This window comes from Jaculus jaculus, chromosome 5 (assembly GCF_020740685.1).
Source record: "Jaculus jaculus isolate mJacJac1 chromosome 5, mJacJac1.mat.Y.cur, whole genome shotgun sequence".
Classification (NCBI taxonomy): Eukaryota; Metazoa; Chordata; class Mammalia; order Rodentia; family Dipodidae; genus Jaculus; species Jaculus jaculus.
The window spans coordinates 2,602,628-2,622,694 of record NC_059106.1 but is presented as its reverse complement, the minus strand read 5'-3'; the positions used below and the strand labels follow the sequence as shown (position 1 = coordinate 2,622,694).

At 42.1% G+C, this 20,067-nt stretch overlaps 1 protein-coding gene across 3 annotated transcripts in view; it reads left to right on the top strand.

Annotated features, from left to right (window-relative positions):
• Positions 1–7,237: 7,237 nt before the first annotated feature.
• The window catches only part of Rab3gap1 (RAB3 GTPase activating protein catalytic subunit 1), a 69,840-nt gene continuing 57,010 nt past the window's right edge, over positions 7,238–20,067 (top strand). For all 3 annotated transcript variants that reach the window (XM_045148639.1, XM_045148637.1, XR_006637109.1), the window contains exons 1-4: positions 7,238–7,271; positions 7,365–7,420; positions 12,980–13,055; positions 17,640–17,772. In XM_045148639.1, the coding sequence (XP_045004574.1) occupies positions 7,254–7,271; positions 7,365–7,420; positions 12,980–13,055; positions 17,640–17,772 (283 nt within the window). In that variant the 5' untranslated portion in view covers positions 7,238–7,253. The remainder of the gene's footprint in view (positions 7,272–7,364; positions 7,421–12,979; positions 13,056–17,639; positions 17,773–20,067) is intronic.

The window sequence follows — 20,067 nt, the reverse complement described above, 5'->3', positions numbered from 1 at the left end:
AGTTTCTCGTTCTTACGTCTTCTTCTTCCAGTGTGACTATTGCGATCATTCTGGGCCAGCATCAAGAAGTCCTGGCTCCCTGCACAGGACCATCAAATTAGATGAGGATGCTGGAGTCCCGCACTATTGTGCCTTTCACAAACAAGTTTTTTTTTTTTTAATCACTGAGACCTAATTAAAGCCTTATGCCCCCCATTCCTCTGAGGACTATACTGAGGGTGATTTTTTTCCAGTCTTCTAATCTTTTAAATTGCCTGTGTGTCAAAATATCTCCCCATGGCCATTATTGGTAACACCTTGAAATAACTGAATTATACCAGAGAGGAGACACACTCTCATAGGAAAGCTCTTGCCTTTGGATATGGAGCAAAATATCTCTTAATCCTGAAGAAACAGAATCTTTTATGCTTTGTGAACCTGTGAAAATCTAATAAAAGTGTGTCTCCCATGGGTATTTTACATCATTAGGATCTTGGCTTCACAGTTTGCTGCAACAAATAACTTACTTAAAAATTTTCTCTAGGGAGAAGACAAGAAACCAAAAATACCTTGGAAGAAAACTTTACTTAGCAACCTGATCAGGCAGCTTCATAGAGCATCTGACATGGAACTTCGTGAAGCTTACATGGTCTTCAGAAGTGGTTTTGAAAGTTTCTGCCTTCACTTTTTTTGGAAGCTTCTTTAAGATTAATCAAGAGAAAGAAAAAGTAATGGCTTATCAGTAGCATTTCATAGCTTTCAAAGTGCAGGCATTATAAATGCTATGACTGCTGGTCACCTATCCCAGGCAGGACACTGGGCTATTGTACATAGAGCTCATAACAGCCTGCGCAGTGATTTGTAAGACAGTCCCCCTTCCACTAGTAGACACAGTGTTATGGAAGTGTAGTAATTTGCACAAAGTCATAGAGATAACAAGTGTCTAAAATCACATCTGTCTGACTTACTTCACTAATAGAGCCAAATATCCCTGGTGCCCAGTCTAGAGATTGATTTCCAACAGGTGTTTAAACGCTCGTAAATGCATGACCATACAAGAGGGGACCTCTTGGGAAAGAATGCGGGAGTAGTGATACGACTTCTTAGTACAGTGGACAGAAACGAAGCACGTCCACAGTAGCAGCTGCTGTCAGCACTCTTCTGACCTCTGGCTTCACCACAGCCTCTGTATATATCACTACAGCTCTGCTATTTCTTTTCCTTTTTTTTTGAAGATTTCATCAATATTTATTTATTAGAGACAGAGAGAGGGAGAGAGTGAGGAGAGAATGGGCACACCAGGGCCTCTAGCCACTGCAAACGAACTCCAGATGCATGTGCCACTATTGTGCATCTGGCTTATGTGGGATCCGGAGAATCAAACCTGAGTCCTTAGGCTTCACAGGCAAGTGCCTTAACCACTAAGCCCAATCTTTGCTATTTCTTTTTTTTTTTCTCAATTTTTATTAACATTTTCCATGATTATAAAAAATATCCCATGGTAATGCCCTCTCTCCCCCCTCCCTACTTTTCCCTTTGAAATTCTATTCTCCATCATATCCCCTCCCCATCTCAATCAGTCTCTCTTTTATTTTGATGTCATGATCTTTTCCTCCTCTTATGATGTTCTTGTGTAGGTAGTGTCAGGCACTGTGAGGCCATGGATATGCAGGCCATTTCTGCCACCTCTTTCACATTAGACCCTAAGCCTTGGAAGGTGTGATCAAAATGTTACTCAGTACTCCAGTCACTTCTTTCCAGCACTAGATACCTTCTGAGTCATCCCAATGTCACTACCATCTGAAAAGGGAAGATTCTCTACCCAAAGTGAGAGTAGCATTAATATAAGGGTATAAATATTAAGAGAAGTGCTTACTGGGCAGTTTGATAAGCATAGTATATACCCTTATCCAGACATCAGCAGATGTTTCACCCCTAGGGCTCATGACTACCCCTGTTTTAAGTTTTCAGTATCAGGGATGTATTCCCCCCCATGGAGCAGGCCTCCAGTCCAATTGGAGGGCAGTTGGTTTCCACCATGACAGACGTACCACTATTGCACCCGTTGGCTCATTTGGCCTGGCTAACCAATTATAAGGCTTGCAGTGTCCACTGTTGAGTATCTTCACTGGTGGTATCTCTTTCTCCCATTGAACTACATGTAGAATGGCTTCTTCCAGCTTTCTGTCAGCTGATATTTCTAATTCTTCTTTTAAGATTAATAATTTTGGGGAACAGAAATATGGCTTGGCAGACAAGTACTTACTATGGAAGCAAAAGTACCTGAGTTCAGACCCTCGGAAGCCATGGACAGCTGCACATGACAGCATGAGCATCTGAGGGCCCAGCACGCCCACCGCAGAAGGGAGGTGGGCAGGAGAGTCTTCTGACAGCTCCTGGGCCAGCCTGCCCCAAAATAAGGAGGGAGTGAGGACCACCATTTGAAGATGTCTCCTGATTTCCACACATGCCCTGTGGCATGTACACACCACACTCACACACACACTCATGTACATACTAAAGAACAAAAAAGGAATTTTAGTTACCAAAACTGTATTTCCTAGTTACCTAATTCCACATACTTCTGTGGGTTTCACAACTCATTAAATAGGATTTAATTTTATTTTTTTTATTTTGCAAGAAGAGAAAGAGAGAGAGAAAGGGAGAGAGAGAGAGAGAGAAAGATTATATGGGCATACCAGGGCCTCCAGCTGCTGCAAACAAATTCCAGATGCATGCACCACTGTGCATTTGGCTTTACATGGTTACTAGGGAATTGAACCCAGACAGTTGGGCTTTGCAGGCAAGTGTCTTAACCATTGAATCATCTCTCCAGCCTTATTTTTTAATTTTCAAACTATGAAAAGCTTCAAGCCTAAGCCTAAATAAAACTAGAACACCTATGCCCCATTATAGACTTAAACAATGATCTATTTAAATCTTTTTTTTGTTTTGTTTTGTTTAGTTTTAGTTTTTGAACTCCATGTTGACCTGCAGTTCACTCTGTAGTCTCAGGGTGGCCTTGAACTCACAGCAATTCTCCTACCTCTGCCTCCCAAGTGCTGGTATTAAAGGCATATGCCACCACCCCCAAATTTTTTTCTATTTATTTATTTGAGGGAGAGAGAGAGAAAGAGGCAGATAGTGGCCTTCAGCCACTGCAAACAAACTCCAGATGCATGCACCACCTTGTGTATCTGGCTTACATGGGTCCTGGGGAATCAAACCTGGGTCCTTTGGCTTTGCAGGCAAGCACCATAACTGCTAAGCCATCTCTCCAACCCTTAAACCTTTTTTAAGCAATGTTTTTTATCTACTTATTTTCAAGGAGTGAGAGAGAGAAAAAAAAAAAAATGGGTGGGCCATGGCCTCTAGCTACTGCAAAGAACTCCAAATGCATGTGCCACTGTGGCCATTTGGCTGAATGTTGATACTGGGGAATCAAACCTGGGTCATTAAGCTTTGCAGGCAAGTGCCTTAACCACTGAATCATCTCTCCAGCCTCCATTCAAGCCTTTAAAAAAATGTTCATTTTATTTTATTATATATATATACATCTATCTATTAAATAGGGTTATACTCGTTTATCCCCTTGCCCCTGCTCCTGTTTCCCTAGGGCCCTCCTCAGAGGAGTTATGGTATTCACTGTGGGGTCATGAAGGCTTCAGTTAGTCCTTGTGGGGTAGTGGGGATGGGGAGGGACCATTTCTCAGAGTATTCCTATGCATTTTGTGCGTCTTAGAATCTTTCTGTCTCCTCTTCCACAATATTCCCTGAGCCATAGCAGGCATGTTGGCAGTCTGGCTTAGTGTTGAGTTCTCTGTAGCCTCTGGATTTCCGCTTTTATGGGTTTTGATTGGTCACTGTGTCTGTCACCATCACTCTGGAGCTGGTTGCCAGGCTTTCAGTAAGAGCATGTTCACAGCATGGCTTCCACTGCAATTTCTCCAGGACCAGGGAGATGTGGTAGAGATGTCATGTCTCATGCTGGGCAATCAGCTCTCTTCTTGTCTTATCAGTGGATCTTTCAGTGGATCTTGTTTATCCTCCTTTTTTTTTTTTTTTCTTTGCCTTCTATAAAACAAAACAGATTCTCCAACCATGGGTGAGAGCAGCCTGGGTTAAAGGGGATATGCAAAGTAATTTGAGAGGGTGTGTGTGTGTGTGCATGTGCAAACCCATTCTTCTTCAGAGAGCAGTGGGGGCCTCACTCTGGAGTCAATGAATGTCCTGACCATGGAGTTTTGACTTAGTTTCCAATATGTGATATGAGTTTTCTCCCAGAGTGGGCCTCATGTCCAATCAGAAAACAGTTGGTTGCCTGCAGAGGCCACGTGCCACTATTGCACAAGTGTGTACTTCTTGTCAGGCTGGTTGATTTTGTACTCTGCAAAGTCCCTGCAAACCTTTCTTCCTTTTTTTTTCCTTCCTTCCTTTTTTTTTTTTTTTTTTTTTGTTTTTTGAGGTACAGTTTCACTGTAGCTCAGGCTGACCTGGAATTCACTATGGAGTCTCAGGGTGGCCTCAAACTCATGGCAATCTTCCTCCCTCTGCCTCCCTAGTGCTGGGATTAAAGACGTGTGCCACCACACCTGGCCTAAACCTTTCTTTTAAATCACCTCTATATTCACCTACTTTCCCCTTCCATTATTTTAAAGCCAATCCCAGGCAGAGTATCATTTCATCTACAATATTTTGGTTTGTATGAGGTAGAATTAAAACTTTTTATTGACAGCTTCCATAGACAATAAATATAATACTTTTCCCCACACCATGCTCCCTTTCTCAAATTCACCCTCATTGATTCCTTTTTGTTTGTTTGTTTGTTTTAGAGAGAGAGAGGAGGGAGGGAGGGAAGGAGGGAGAAAGAATTAGCATGCCAGGGTCTCAGCCACTGTAATCTAACTCCAGATGCTTGCGCCACCTAGTGGGCATGTGCAACCTTGCACTTGTCTTACCTTTCCATGTGTGGCTACCGTGGAATCTGGACAGTCAAACATGGGTTTTTAGGCTTTGCAGGCAAGCGCCCTAACTGCTAAGCCATCTCTCCAGCCCTGAATCCCTTTTTCTTTTTAAATATTATTTGTTTATTTTGGACACTTTTTTCTTTTTAATTAGTCTCTCTTCCACATTGATGTCATCATCTTTTTCTTCTATTATTATGAAGGTCTTGTGAAGGAAGTGGCAGACACTGTGAGGTTGTGAATATCAAGGCCATTTTGTGTGTGGTGTAAATAGTCCTACCTTTCCTTTGGCTCTTACATTCTTTCCACCAGTTTTCCAAAATTAACCCTGAGCCTTGGAGGGTGTGATAGAGGTGTCTCACTTAGTGTTGAACACTCCACTGTCATTTCTCAGCACTTTGGCCATTTTTGAGTCACCCCAATAGTCACCACCATGTGAAAAGAGAAGTTTCTCTAGCCAAAAGAGAGTAGCATTACTATATAGGTATAAATATAGAACGTGCTTACCAGGCAGCCTGGTGGGCATACTATGTGCATTTAGCCAGACATCAGCAGGTGCTGCTCCCCTAGGCTCATGATGAGGTAGAGCCTTTAACTGCAACTTGCACCTCCATTTTTCAGTGGCTTAATGGGTAATACATCCACTGAGCAGCTTCTCTTTCCAGAAATTAGAGAATTTATATAATGGTCTCATTTCAGAACTTAGACAAAGTGGGTGATATTTTCCCCAGGGGTAGAAAAAAGGAGTTGGTGAGTTTAGAGGACCTTGCTCAGTGCCCAGGAGTCAATAGAGTTTGAATGTGGGGCTGGAAATGCAGCTCATTTGGCAGACTGCTTTTGCCCAGCATGCACAAAGGTGATTGGTAAACTGGGTATGGTGGCACACACCTGTAATCTCAGCACTCAGGAGGTAGAGGCAGTCTGACTTAGAAGCCAGACTGGACTATACAAGACCCAGTTTGAAAATTAAAAAAAAGGGATGAAAGCAGACTCAGTAAGCTGTAGGTTATGTGTGTGTGTGTGTACATGTGTATGAGCATGTGTGTACATGTGCGTGCACTTGTATGTTTTGGTGTGTGTGTGGGTGTGCATGCATGTATGAGTGTATGGGTGTGCCATGGCTTATTGTCACTGCAAACAAAAGCCAGATGCTTGTGCTTGGTTTTGGGGGTCTGGTGTATTCATGGGCAGGTGGGGAATTGAACTTTGGTCAACAGGTTTTGTAAACAAAGGCCTTTAACTTCTGAACCATCACCCTAGCCTACTGCTTTAATATATATATATATATGTATATATATATATATATGTATATATATACATACATATATTTATTTATTTATTTATTTTTGTGTGTGTATGGGTGTACCAGGATCTCTTGCCTCAGCAATTGAAAATTAGATGCTTATGCCACTTTTTGCATCCAGCTTTACATGGGTGTTGGGGAATTGAACTGAGCGCACAGGCTTTGCAAGCAAGCACTAGAGTTATCTCCCTAGGCCTACACTCTTTTTTTAAAAAAGTTTATTTTCAAACACGTGTGTGTGTGTGTGTGTGTGTGTGTGTGTACGCGCATGCACATCAACATCTCATGACACTGCAAAGGAATGCCCATCCTTTAATACGCTTTTTTTTTCCCTCGTGGTAGAGTTTCATTTTAGTAAAGGCTGACCTGGAATTCACTATGTAGTCTCAGGATGCCCTCGAACTCGCCGCGATCCTCCTACCTCTGCCTCCAGAGTGCTGGGGTTAAAGGTGCGCGCCACCATGCCCGGCTTTAACACACTCTTATACCACTTGCATCTACGGCCTTTTAGGGCCTGTTTCCTATTATTTTGCTATAATCTTTACAAGATATTTTCAGGGCTGGAGAGATGGCTTAGTGGTTAAGCGCTTGCCTGTGAAGCCTAAGGACCCCGGCTCAAGGCTCAATTCCCCAGGACCCACATTAGCCAGATGCACAAGGGGACTAACGCGTCTGGAGTTCCTTTGCAGTGGCTGGAGGCCTGGCGTGCCCATTCTCTCTCTCTTCCTCTCTGCCTCTTTCTCGCTCTATCTATTGCTCTCAAATAAATAAATAAACAAACAAAAATTAAAAAAAAAAGATATTCAAATATCTTTAGATCAGCTTGAGCGGGGGTTATAGTGGAAGGCACACAAAATGTTTCCAGCCCTGAGAACCAAAGCCCCACCTCCGCAGGCCTCCGCAGCAGCAGGGGGCGGGGCATGGAGGCGGGCGGCCCGGCCGAGGCCCCGCCCCTCTCCGCGACGCCCCGCCCCTCCCGCGCCCTTCTTCCGGGAGCCCGGCTCAAGATGGCGGCCGATAGCGAGGTGAGCTCCGGGCCCAGGGTTTCTGACTGCGTTTCGTTCGCTGGTGCACGCGGCCGCCCGGGGCTCAGTGTCTCTGCTTCCCTCTTTCCGCAGCCCGAGTCGGAGGTCTTCGAGATCACAGACTTCACCACGGCCTCGGAGTGGGAGAGGTGAGTGGGTGCCGGCCGCCGGGCCTGGCGGGGAGCGCGGCGGCCCGGCCTCCCGCGCAGCCCCCGCGCCCGCCCTCCCGGCCCACGGGACGCTGCCGCCGCCCCCCACTTCCCCCGCGCCCGGAAGCCGTCGCTCTGCCGAGCCCTCACTTTCCCCCGCCCGGAAGCCCTCGCTGTGCCCGGCCCTCACTTCCGGCCCGTCTAGGTGCGCCGGGGGCTCCGCAGCTGCTGCTCTTGTCCAGTGTCCCCGGGCCAGCCCGCCGCGAGGACTTCCGAGGGGCCGTGGTTTGCCCGTCTGCCACGCTTCCACCGCTGTCTCCGTCTTGTCACAACATTTTTTTACTAGGTCCATGGATTTTCAGGCCTCCGGCCTTGGGCCGCCAGGAATGGAGTTTACCTGGGCCATGTACTTTCCTGGCAAACTCAGATGGATGTTGGTCCTGGTGAAATTTCTAGCACGGAAATTAGTTGAAAGCTAAGTTTGTTGCACAATGATAAGTTAGATTGGAGAAATTTTGTACAACGTTAAAGAAACCCTTCTGTGTTGTGGTCAGTAGTTTTACATTGTTGGCGATGTTTTGTTTTCCAAATTTGGGGATATCACATCAATCAATGTCACAGGAAGACACAAAAGATCCTTGATTGAGTTATGGTGCCTATCTGTGTCAGGCCCCTGCCAATAAAGAGTAAGACACAATAATCACACTGGCAAGACATAATAAGCAGGTAGCCCAGCTGTACTAAGGATGAGGAAATCTACACCTTAAAAAATAAAGCCCAATAAATTGCTAAATTGTAGACCAGTAAACTAACTACAAAGTAGTAGTTTTAACAGGAATAATGATGCGGACCACAAAATTGTGAGCTGTTTTTGTGGCATAAGGAAAATGGAAGCTGGAGGTGGTGGTGTTTGCTTATATTCGTGGTGACTGGGGAGGCTGAGGTGGATCACTTGAGCTAAGGAGATCAAGACCAACCTTAGCCACCAAACAAATGTTGGCTTAAGAAAGAAAGTGGAGGGCTGGGAAGATGGCTCAGTAGCTTAAGGATTTGCGAACATGTACACCCAGGTTGGATTCTCAAGTACCCGTGTAAAACCAGACATAAAGGGTACGTGCATCTGGTGGACTTTGTTTGCAGTGCAAAGAGGCTCTGGTGCACCCATATGTGTACACACATATACACATGCAAATAAAAATGTTAAAAAAAATAAGAAAGGGGCTAGAGAGATGGTTTAGTGGTTTTAAGGTACTTGCCTACGAAGCCTAAGGACCCAGGTTCTATTCCCCAGAACCTACATAAACCAGATTCACATGGTGGCACATGCATCTGGAGTTTGTTTGCAGTGGCTAGAGGTCCTGGTGTTCCCATTCTCTACCCCCATAAATAAATAAATTTCTTAAAAGGAAGAAAATGAAAAGTGGTTAAGGAGTTGGTTAGTCTGAGAAGGGACTGATACTGCCTAGAGACATAACATAAAAATGAACTTTTGGAACTAAATGAGTAAATATGTTGTGAAGTGTTGTCTATGGGATGAAAATAAGCTTACCTCCCAAAGTGGCGGTAATGCCATCTCATTAAGTTGCTTCTGATTAGCAATTTTCAGGCTTTATTGTGCATCAGAATTAAAAATTTCTGGGTTCCATTTCCCGTTATGCAAGGCTTGAGGTTAATCCCCAAGTTTACTCTCCTAAGAAGGCCCCAGATAATGTACATGTTGGCCAGCCAGCAGACTATACTTAGAAGAATCAGTGCTTAAAGTGGTGAAAGACCCTTGATTTGAGTGGCTAGATGGTATGTTGCTTGTGTCAAGTTGTTACATTGACATAAAATAAAGTGAGCAACTTACCTTGCTTGATTCATAGTTAGGGTGAACTAGCTGTGCACGTCTGCAAGCTTGATGTGCATTGCAGTAGGAAGAATCAAATACAGAACTGCAGTTTCTTGCTTGAAAGAATGAAGGTGGGTTGGAGAGATGGCTTAGTGGTTAAGGTGCTTGCTTGTAAAGCAAAATGACCCAGGTTTGGTTACCCAGTACCCACATAAAGCCTAATGCACAAGGTGGTTGCATGTATGTGGAGTTCGTTTGCAGTGGCTAGAGGCGCTGGCGTGCCCATTCTCTTTCTCTCTCAAATAAATGAATAAAATATTTTCAAAAAAGAATGAATGAAGGTAAGGCTAGGTGGAGAGGCATATGCTTTAATCCCAGCATTTTGGAGGCAGAAGTAGGATCACCATGAGTTTGAGGCCACGCTAAGACTACATAGTAAATTCCAGGTCAGCTTGGCCCTACCTCAAAAAAGCAAAAAAAGAAGAAGAAGAAAAGAAAGGTAAGGCTATGTCAAAGTAAAAAAAGCAAGTTTTGAGCATGTTTAACTTAAAATTGATGTAGTGAAGGTGGTTAGAATGTAGTTTGAATCTTGAAGGATAAGTTATAAGGGACTAACAGTGGTCAGTGTTTTAAGTGGAAAATGACTAATTTCACTTAGTTAAAATTTTTTTTGTCTGTTATTTATTTATTTGACAGAGAGAGAGGAGAGAATTGTTGCGCCAGGACCTCCATCCACTGCAAACAAACTCCAGACACATGCACCACCTTGTGCATCTAGCTAACGTGGGTCCTTTGGCTTTGCAGGCAACTGCCTTAACCACTAAGCCATCTCTGCAGCCCTTTTTGTATGTTTTTGTTGTTTGTTTGATTTTGTTTTTTGAGGTAAGGTCTCACTCTAGCCCAGGCTGACCTGAAATTCACTATGTAGTCTCAGGGTGGCCTGGAACTCACAGCGTTGTTCTACCTCTGCCTCCCAAGTGCTGGAATTAAAGGCATGTGCCATGATGCCTGGCTTCATCTAGTTAAATATTTAAAATTTCCCAAGGAGAATATTAAATCCTTATCTGCTTCTGAAAATAATGGTTAACATAACAATGAGAACTGCCACAAATCAGGATATCTAACTTTTGAATTTTGGCAAAACCAGTATTTTTTTATGATATGTGAGAAAAATGCTGAGACTAGTTTTTTGAGTGTGATATGTACTATGCAGCTAATTTATTGAGAGGACTAAGTGGACGCCCATAACTTTATCATTTGTCTGTTGAATAATAAATGTCTATGTTTCAAGTACAGTGTGAGACATTAGGGACTTAGGGATCCAGTTGTTAGTAAAAGCAGGTATGGTCTCATCTAATCACAAAACAAAATCTCAACAAGGGCTGGAGAGATGGTTTAGTGGTTAAGGCATTTGCCTGTGAAACCTAAGGACCCAAGTTTGATTTCCCCAGTACCTACTTAAGCCAGATGCATAAAGTGATCTGGAGTTCATTTGCAGTGGCTATAGGGCCTGGTGTGTCCATTCTCTCTATCTGCCTTCTCTCCCTCCCTCTCTCTCCACCCCCTCTCATAAATTAAAAAACAAAACAAAACAAAACAGAAAAAAATACAACGAACTAACCTTCCCAATAAACAAGTAAGGTTCTTGCTCTTATTGAAAGTACAGTGGTAGCAAAAGAACAGACTTGACTCAGATAGTCCTAATGTGTCTATAGTAACAAACTGATGTAAGCGCTGGAATAGGAATAGGAAAGAAACCAGTTTTTCCACAAGTGTATACAAAGAGTCAAGTGACCCTCTGCCAAGATCTGGAGAACTATTAAGGAAAAGGTTACTGAATTTCTCTAGTCAAGTTTTAATACTTTAGGATACAGTACAAATTTTCTCTTAGCCAGTAGTGCTAAAATTTATTTTAAGATGTTCCTGCTTTTACTCTGAGAGCTGTACTTTAAATTTATTTTAGTTTTTAAAAAATAATTTATTTGAGAGATTGAAAGAGGCAGCTAGAATAACAGAATGGGCATGCCAGGGCCTTTAGCCACTGCTTATGAACTCCAGACACATGTGCCACCTTGTGCATCTGGTTTTCGTGGGTACTGGGGAGTCAAACCTGGGTCTTTAGGCTTTGCAGACAAGTGCCTTAACTACTAAGCCACGTCTCCAGCCTCCTTTTTTTTTGAAGTAATTTTCTTTTTTTTTTCCCAAGGTAGGGTCTTCATCCAGCCCAGGCCAACCTGGAATTCAAAGTAATTTTTTTTTTTAATTAGAGAATTTGTACACCAAGGTCTCCAGCCATTGCAAAATCCAGATGCATGTGCCACTTTGTGCACATGTGTGGCCTTGTGTGCTTATGACACCTTGTGCGTATGCCTTACACGGGACCTGGAGAGTCAAACATGGGTCCTTAGGCTTTGCAGGCAAGCATCTTTACCACTAAGCTATCTCTCCAGACCCTTTCCTTTCTTTCTTTTTTTTTTGGTTTTCAAGGTAGGGTTTCACTCTAGCCCAGGCTGACCTGGAATGCACTATGTAGTCTCAGGGTGGCCTCAAACTCATGGCAATCCTCCTACCTCTGCCTCTTGAGTGCTAGGATTAAAGGCATGAGCCATCACACCTGGCTCTTTAGCCACCCCCCACCCACCCCTTTTTTTTTGAGGTAGAGTATCACTTGAGCCCAGGCTGACCTGGAATTCACTATGGAGTCTCAGGGTGGCCTTGAACTCACAGTGATCCTCCTACCTCTGCCTCCCAAATGCTGCTGGGCCCTCCAGCCCTTTAAAAAATATTTTTATTCATTTGCAAGTAGAGAGAGAAAGAATGTTATAAGCCAGGGCCTCAAGCTGCTGGAAAGCTACTTTGTGCATCATCTGCTTTTACATGGGTACTGGAGAATTGAACCTGGGCTGATAGACTTTGCCAGCAAGTGCCTTAACCTCTGAGCCATCTCTCTAAGCCCAGACTGACCTGGAACTCACTGTAGTCCAGGCTGACCTCGAACTCTTGGCAGCCTTCCTACCTCAGCCTTTTAAATCCTGGGATTATAGGCATGCCACCATGCCCGGCTAAATTATTATTTATTAGTAATAATGCCTCAGTTAAATAAAAGATAACTATTAAATTGTTGACATTTTCTTTTGTGTTTGTTATAAACACTTTTATTTTATTTTTTTGGTTTTTCAAGGTAGGGTTTCACTCTAGTCTAGGCTGACCTGGAATTCACTCCGTATTCTCCTGGTGACCTCGACCTCATGGCAATCCTTTGCCTTCTGAGTGTTGGGATTAAAGGCGCACCACCACACCCAGCTTTATTTCTTTTTTTGAAGTAGGGTCTCACAGTAGGTCAAGCTCACCTGAAATTGACTATGTAGTCTTAGGCTGGTCTCAAAATCACAGCATTCCCTTGCCTTTGTCTCCTAAGTGCTGGGATTAAAGGTTTATGCCACCATGCCTGGATTGTAAGCAATCAAACTATGTCAATACTTGTTTCTATAGCTTTGTTTTTTCACTTAACATTTCTTGTTTCCTCAGGTGTTCTTCAGAACAATTTTTAATGAGTATGTATTAGTTCATTGAGTTTATGCACCATTAAATTACAGCCATTTTTTTGCAATTGGGCATTAAAGTAGCTTTCAGTATATTACTTTTATAACAAGTACCTTGTTAAAAAAAATTGCACAATAATAGGAAACAGTGTAGTTGTGTATTTAGAAAGTCTTTTCCTGTCCTAGGTTTATCTCCAAAGTAGAAGAAGTGCTCAATGACTGGAAACTGATTGGAAGCTGTCTGGGAAGGCCACTTGAAAAGGTCAGAGCTCTTTGCTGGTGTTACTAAGTTGATATTTATTCTGAAATCTATTTCTATGCCCTTGGAACATTTGAATTCAAAGTATATGTAATTTTTAAGTTATATACAGTCTATAAACATCAAATAGTATTTGGAAGAATTTGGATTTGCATTTGTAGCAGATGCTGTATGTAAGTTATTTGTGAAATCTAAATAATAAAGTTTATGTCTCTCTATACTGTCATTCTGTGTGTGATGTTATTTGTTCTTCTGAGTTTATTCTTCTCTTGCCCCTTGGAATGTTAGAAAATATTTTTTAAAGTTTTTTCGAGAGAAATTGGACTTAACCATTTCATGCTGCTCTTTTTTGGGGGGATTTTTTTCAAGGTAGGGTTTTGCTCTAGCTCTGGGTCTCAGGGTGGGCCTTGAACTCATGGTGATTCTCCTGCCTCTGCCTCCAGAATTCATAAATTGAGATTCCTTTACTTGCACTTCACTGGAAACATTTGGTGGTTTTATGGATCATAAAAGTAGAGGAATGCAGATTTTTTTTTTAACTTTGAAGTTTTTAGAAAGTTAGATAGTTGAGGATCAGTCACTGATGAAAGATCAGTATTCCTAAAAAGTGAACAAAATGAAAGCTACTCAAGCTCACAATTTTTGGGGAATAGAGCTATTTAACGTAAGGTTTATGGGCTTATTTTTTTCTTGGAATAACTATAGTGTCTTTGGATATTATATCGAAGAAAAACTTGGTCTTTAAAAAAAAATATTTGAGACTGACAGAGATAGAGGCAGGAGAGAGAGGGAGAATGGGTGCACCAGGTCTTCCAGCCACTGCAAACAAACTCCAGATGCATGTGCCACCTTGTGCATCTGGCTTACGTGGGTACTAGGGAATTGAGCCTCCAACCGGGGTCCTTAGGCTTCACAGGCAAGTGCCTAACCTCTAAGCCATCTCTCCAACCCAAAATTGGTCTTTTTTATTTCCTGTTCTTTCAAATTCGAAGCTTGGTAGCTTTTTGTTAAGATTGACACTTTCATTTTTTTTAAAACTTATTTGCACATAGCAAGAGAGACAGAAGAGAGAGAAAGAATGGGCATGCCAGGGCCTTTAGCCACTGCAAATGAACTCTAGATGCATGTGCCACTTTGTGGATCTGGCTTTATGTGGGTACTGGGGAATGAAACCCAGGCTGTTGGGCTTTGCATCCATCTCTTCAGCCCAACATTTTCATTTTGTAATGTAAATTGACAAGCAGTATGTGAGAGGCAGCATAGCCTGGTGATGATCGTGGATTGCAAGATCATGATGATTCTGTTGGACCTGCAGCTTTTGCTTGTCTGCTTCCTGATAGGATTGCTGTGAGTTTGCGGCCAGCCTGGGCCTACAAAGTAAGTTCAAGGTCAGCCTGGGCTAGAGTGAGATCCTATCTTGAGAAAAAGCCCAAAAAATGAGATTTAATATATTTTGGAATTATAAATATCTCATCAGGAGCACATATAAAACATTCAGAAATAGTCATTGAAGCTTTTTTGTTTGTTTGTTTAAGGTAGGGTCTGTGGTCCAGGCTGACCTGGAATTCACTAGTCTCAGGCTGGCCTCAGACTCACAGTGATCCTCCTACCTCTGCCTCCCAAGTGCTATCATTAAAGGCTTGGGACATTTTTAAAAGCTCAATAATTAATATAGTCTCTGTATTTTCTGTCCAATTTTGGGCTATTTGTGCATAGCAAGTTTCTTGATTGGTATTTCCTGAATAATAGCAGTGCTATTGGAAATAACTGTTGCTTCTCTGTTAGAAAGAACAGTGAAGGGGAGATTATAGGCCCAGTGGTAAAATACTTTCCACGTTATATTTTGTGAGTAAGGGCTTCTTTGGAATCTTCAATAAAATGTTTACCAATTGGACTACAGAAATAGCTTAGTGCTTAAGACGCTTGCCTGTAAAGCTTAAGAGCTCCTGTTTGAATCTCCAGGTCCCACGGTGATGCAAATGCACAATGTTGTATATGCGCACAAGGGGTTACACACATCTGGAGTTCTTTACAGCGGCTGAAGGCCCTGGCATGCCCATTTTCTGTCTCCCTTTGTCTCCTCCCTCTCAAAATAAATTTTAAAAAAAGGTTACCAATCAAGAAATTGCTGTGTGTGTGTGTGTGTGTGTGTGTGTGTGTGTGTGTATGCATTGTGTGTATGCATGCTTATATGAGCGGGTACAAGTAAGCCTGCAGTGTGTGAACACATACCTTTTACATTGGACATCTTTCTCATTTCTGTCATAGTCAGCTACATGCTGATGGGATGAACCTCCAAACTGACAGTTAATGGGAGGCATGGGATTTATGTCAGGCTTAGACTCAGGAAGTTCCATTATTGGTGGAAGAAGCTGGCCCCCTTCCACAGATTCATGCAGAGAAAAGGCCACCATCAGCACCTCCAACAGCAAGCACAAAACCAACAGCCAAATAGCAGGGACCCTGGCATACTTTTGCATAACTTAGGCTGGTATTCAGACCTCCCCAATAACACCTTAAGGCTGGACCCCAGGCTCTGCCCACAGTGATAACCTCCAGCCAGGCAGCTGAAGATCCAAGTTGCAGGCTTTAATAAAACATGCCAAGGGCTGGAGGGATAACTTAGCGGTTAAGGTGCTTGCTTGCAAATCGAAGGACCCAGGCTTGATATCCAAGTACCTACATAAAACCAGAGGCACAAGGTGGCACAAGTGTCTGGGATTTGTTTGCAGTAGCTACAGGCCCTGGCATGCCCATTCTCTCTAGCTGCCCCTCTTAAATTAAAATGTAAAATCCCAAATTTATTAGGGAACATAATTCAGACTACCACAGTTGCTGTCCACCTTGGTTTTTTTTGTTTGCTTGTTTTGAGGTAGGGTCTCATTATCTCAGGCTGACCTGGAATTCACTGTGTAGTCTCAGGGTGGCCTTGAACTCATGGCAATCCTACCTCTGCTGGGATTAACTCCAGACATATGCACCACCATGTACATCTGGCTTATGTGGGTACTGGGTCCTTAGGCTTCACAGGCAAGTGCCTTAACCACTAAACCATCTCTCCAGCCCCCAAATTATGCTTATTAAGAAAGAAAAATATTATTTGCATGTGTGTGTGTTTATGGGTGCATTAGGATCCCTTGCTGCTGCAAACAAATGCCTGTCTGATTTTTTGTGGGTGGCTGGGGCATTTAACCTGGCCGACAGGCTTTATTATAAAGCTGAGTCATCTTTCTAGTGCCAAGAAGTTGCTGGGTGGGTGTGTGTAATTATTTATTTGCAAGGGGAGAAAGAGAATGAAAATGAAAGAAAGGGCATGCCAGGGCCTTTAGCTGCTGCAAATGAACTCCAGATGCATGTGCCACTTTGTGCATCTACTTTAAGTGGGTACTAGGGAACCAAACCCAAGTCATTAGGCTTTGCAGGCAAGTGCCTCAGCTGCTAAGCCATCTCTGTAGTCCAGAAGTTGCTTTTTAAATGAAAGATTTAAGTACTTTATAAAGAAGCTTGAAGTACCTGTTAAGCAAACAAGTAGTACAGATGTCATATTACTGGAGTTGATTTTACTAAACACTTCTTTATGTAGTGGTTTCTATAAATAGAGATTTTAATATGCTTGGGGTTTTTTTTTAGATTTTTAATTTTTTTTATTTTTCAGATTTTTAATTTTTTTAAATTTTTTAAAAATTTATTTATTTATTTATTTGAGAGCGACAGACACAGAGAGAAAGACAGATAGAGGGAGAGAGAGAGAATGGGCGCGCCAGGGCTTCCAGCCTCTGCAAACGAACCCCAGATGCGTGCGCCCCCTTGTGCATCTGGCTAACGTGGGACCTGGGGAACCAAGCCTCGAACTGGGGTCCTTAGGCTTCACAGGCAAGCGCTTAACCGCCAAGCCATCTCTCCAGCCCAGATTTTTAATTTTTTTGAGGTAGGGTCTTGCTGTAGCCCAGGCTGACCTGCAAAGCCTAAGAACTCATGTTCAAATCTCCAGCTTGCACGAAGCCAGATGCAAGGGGGAGCATGCATCTGGAAACCACAGCAGGCTGCAGGTCCTAGTGCACTAATTTTCTCTCTCTCTCTCTGGCTCACACATAAATAATTTTTAAAAAGTAATGGGACACATTCTGCTACTGGTGGAGAAGTTTTTATTTTTTGTGGGGGAGGGTCTGAGGTAGCATCTCTGTGTAGCCCAGGCTGAACTGGAATTCACTATGTAGTCTTACTCAGGGTGGCCTTGAACTCACAGCAATCTTCTACCTCCCGAGTGCTGCAATTAAAGGCATGTAACACCATGCCCGGCCCATGATTTTAAACATGACTGTAAGGAAATGATTTGAAAACTCTGATCTTTAATAGTTATATTCTAGGAGAATACTGTCTTAAGTAATAATAATAAATACTGTCTAAAAAGCCATTGTGGTAAATCATTTATACTTTTTCTGTTGCTTTTATTAATGTGAACAACAACTAGGTTGCAACTTTGACAAGAATGAGCAGAAAAGAGAAACAAACCACTTGCAAAAAAACACTATAATAACTTCTGGATACTTTAAGTTGTGTGTTTTTCCATTCTGCTATTAAATACAGGGTATATTTACCTCTGGCATATGGGAAGAGAGATCAGATGAAATTTCCTTTGCTGACTTCAAGTTCTCAGTCACTCATCATTATCTTGTACAAGAGTCTACTGATAAGGAAGGAAAGGATGAAGAACTAGAGGGTAAGTTTTTGTTTTTCTGCTTTAGCATTTGTAAAAATTTTGTTGTTTTTTTGAGGTAGGGTCTCAGTGTTGCCTGAGCTGATCTGAAACTATATATAACTATAGGCTGGTCTTGAACTCATGACAATCCTCCTACCTCAACCTCCCAAATGCTGGGATTCAAGGCATGTGCCACCATATCCATGAGTGACAATAATTCTTAATTATTAACAGTTTTCGTAATTCACTTATATCCACACAAAATTGATTTTTACCACATGTACAGGATGAGCTAGTACTGTGTCTGGAGAAGAGGAAGAATTACAGATATTCACTTTAAAAATCATGTAAGCAGCACATATTTATTGAGTACCTAATATATACTAAATCCTTTTTTTATATGTTTAATTTAATTAATTTTATTATTTGAAGGAGAGAGAGAAAAAAAAGAGGCAGTTAGAGAGAGAATGGCCGCACCAGGGCCTCCAGATACATGCACCACCATTTACATCTGGCTTAATGTGGGTACTGGGGAATCGAACCTGGGTCCCTTAGGCCTAACTGCTAAGCCATCTCTCCAGCCTCAGCAAGTCCCTTTAAACTCAGTCTTACATGAGAGTACATTTCAGTAGGGAGATAAAATCTGTAAATAATAACAGTTATAGGATATAGAAAGCATAAATGGCATCCTTGCCACAGATCCTATACTACTATAGTTCAGAAGAAACACATTCAATCAGGAGAGATCAGATTAGGCTGTATGGAGATCTTACACAAGTAAGCTGGCTTTTCAGAACTGCTTTGAAAGGAAAACCTTTCTACATTACAGTGAGTGTGTAAAGTTTACATGTTGAAGCCAGACCAAGTGTCCTCAAATTCTAATTTTTCTACTTGCTAGTTTCTTTTTTAAAATTATTTATTTGTAAGCAGGGAGAATGAAAGAGAGAAAAGGATGGGTGTACTGGGATCTCTTGCCACTGCAGATGAACTGCTTTCCATAGCTACTGTGCAATTGAACCCAGGCCATCAGGCTTTGGAAGCAAGCACTTGTAACTACTGAGTCATCTCCAGCTCCCACTTGCTAGACTTGACTTTCAAAATGTATTTCATTTGTGGAGTGAATACTACGTGGAGGGTTAATGTGAAGACTGTATGAGATGTACTTAGGCCCTTATCTCAGTATTTGGTCCTTAGAAGATTGTGCTTTTCGTTGTCACTGGGCCATAGAATCTAAAGCCGGCTCAATGACACCAGTGAGTAACAGTGAGCAAGGTGTTAAATAAAGGTGAACTTCAGTGCTGCTACTCAAATTCAGTAGTCCCCTTCTAGCTGTGGGCAGTTCGTTCTGAATCTCTAGTGGAGAACCAAGCCATGTGTGCCATGTTCTATAAATGCATGAATCTGTAGCAAAACATATTTTACAAATTATCATTGTAAAAAACTGGCAGTAATAACTAATAAAATGAATCAGTATACTATAAATAAAAGTTATTTAAAGCTTCCGAGTCACTTATTTTTAGAATTTTCCACTAAATATTTTGGATCACATTTGGTAAGAAGCCCCATGGATGGGGTGAGGTTACTGTACCCTTCTTATGCATTCAGAGAATAAATAGGCCAAAGGTTTTAAGGTTTTTCTGGCCAAAACAAATAGTCATTTGTAAGCATGGGCTGAAGTCTCTGTACCATTCCTCATGAGGAGGAACGTGGCATCACCTTTCCTGGTATTTAGCGTTCCTGCGCACAGAGCACTAGAGAGATTCTGCACTCAGGTTCTCACAGCAGGGCTGACTGATAACCTTGCCCATATTCACGCATACGAAGCAAAGAAGGTCTGTGTTTGGGGAGGAAGAGTGAAATGTATATAGTCAGTGATGAGAACACAAACATCTCCAGATCCGAAATTAAGTTGACAATAAAGGAAACTGATCAACATAAATACTAAGTTTTATTAATTTTGGAAAAGATCATACATTAAGGAAAGTTTGCTATAGTAATGAAGCTTCAAATCAGTGTTTCTGAGATAGATAAAGAAAAGATGAATGAATTTAAGATAATTAAAGCATTGTTGCTTATATTGTGTGTGTGCTGTGATATTTCTTTTTATTGTGTTGTGACCTAAGCTGTGACTTATGGTGAGAGTTACAAGCAAATCCACAGCTAACTTAGAGGTGCACGTTTAAGTCTGTATTACCAGCAGGCAGAAGATTTGAACACTTACCTTTTTTTGTTTTGGAAGTCCTTATTTTTGATGCTCAGTGTCAAGACAATGCTCTCATTTATTAGTTTAGAATATTAGCAAAATACAAATTTGCT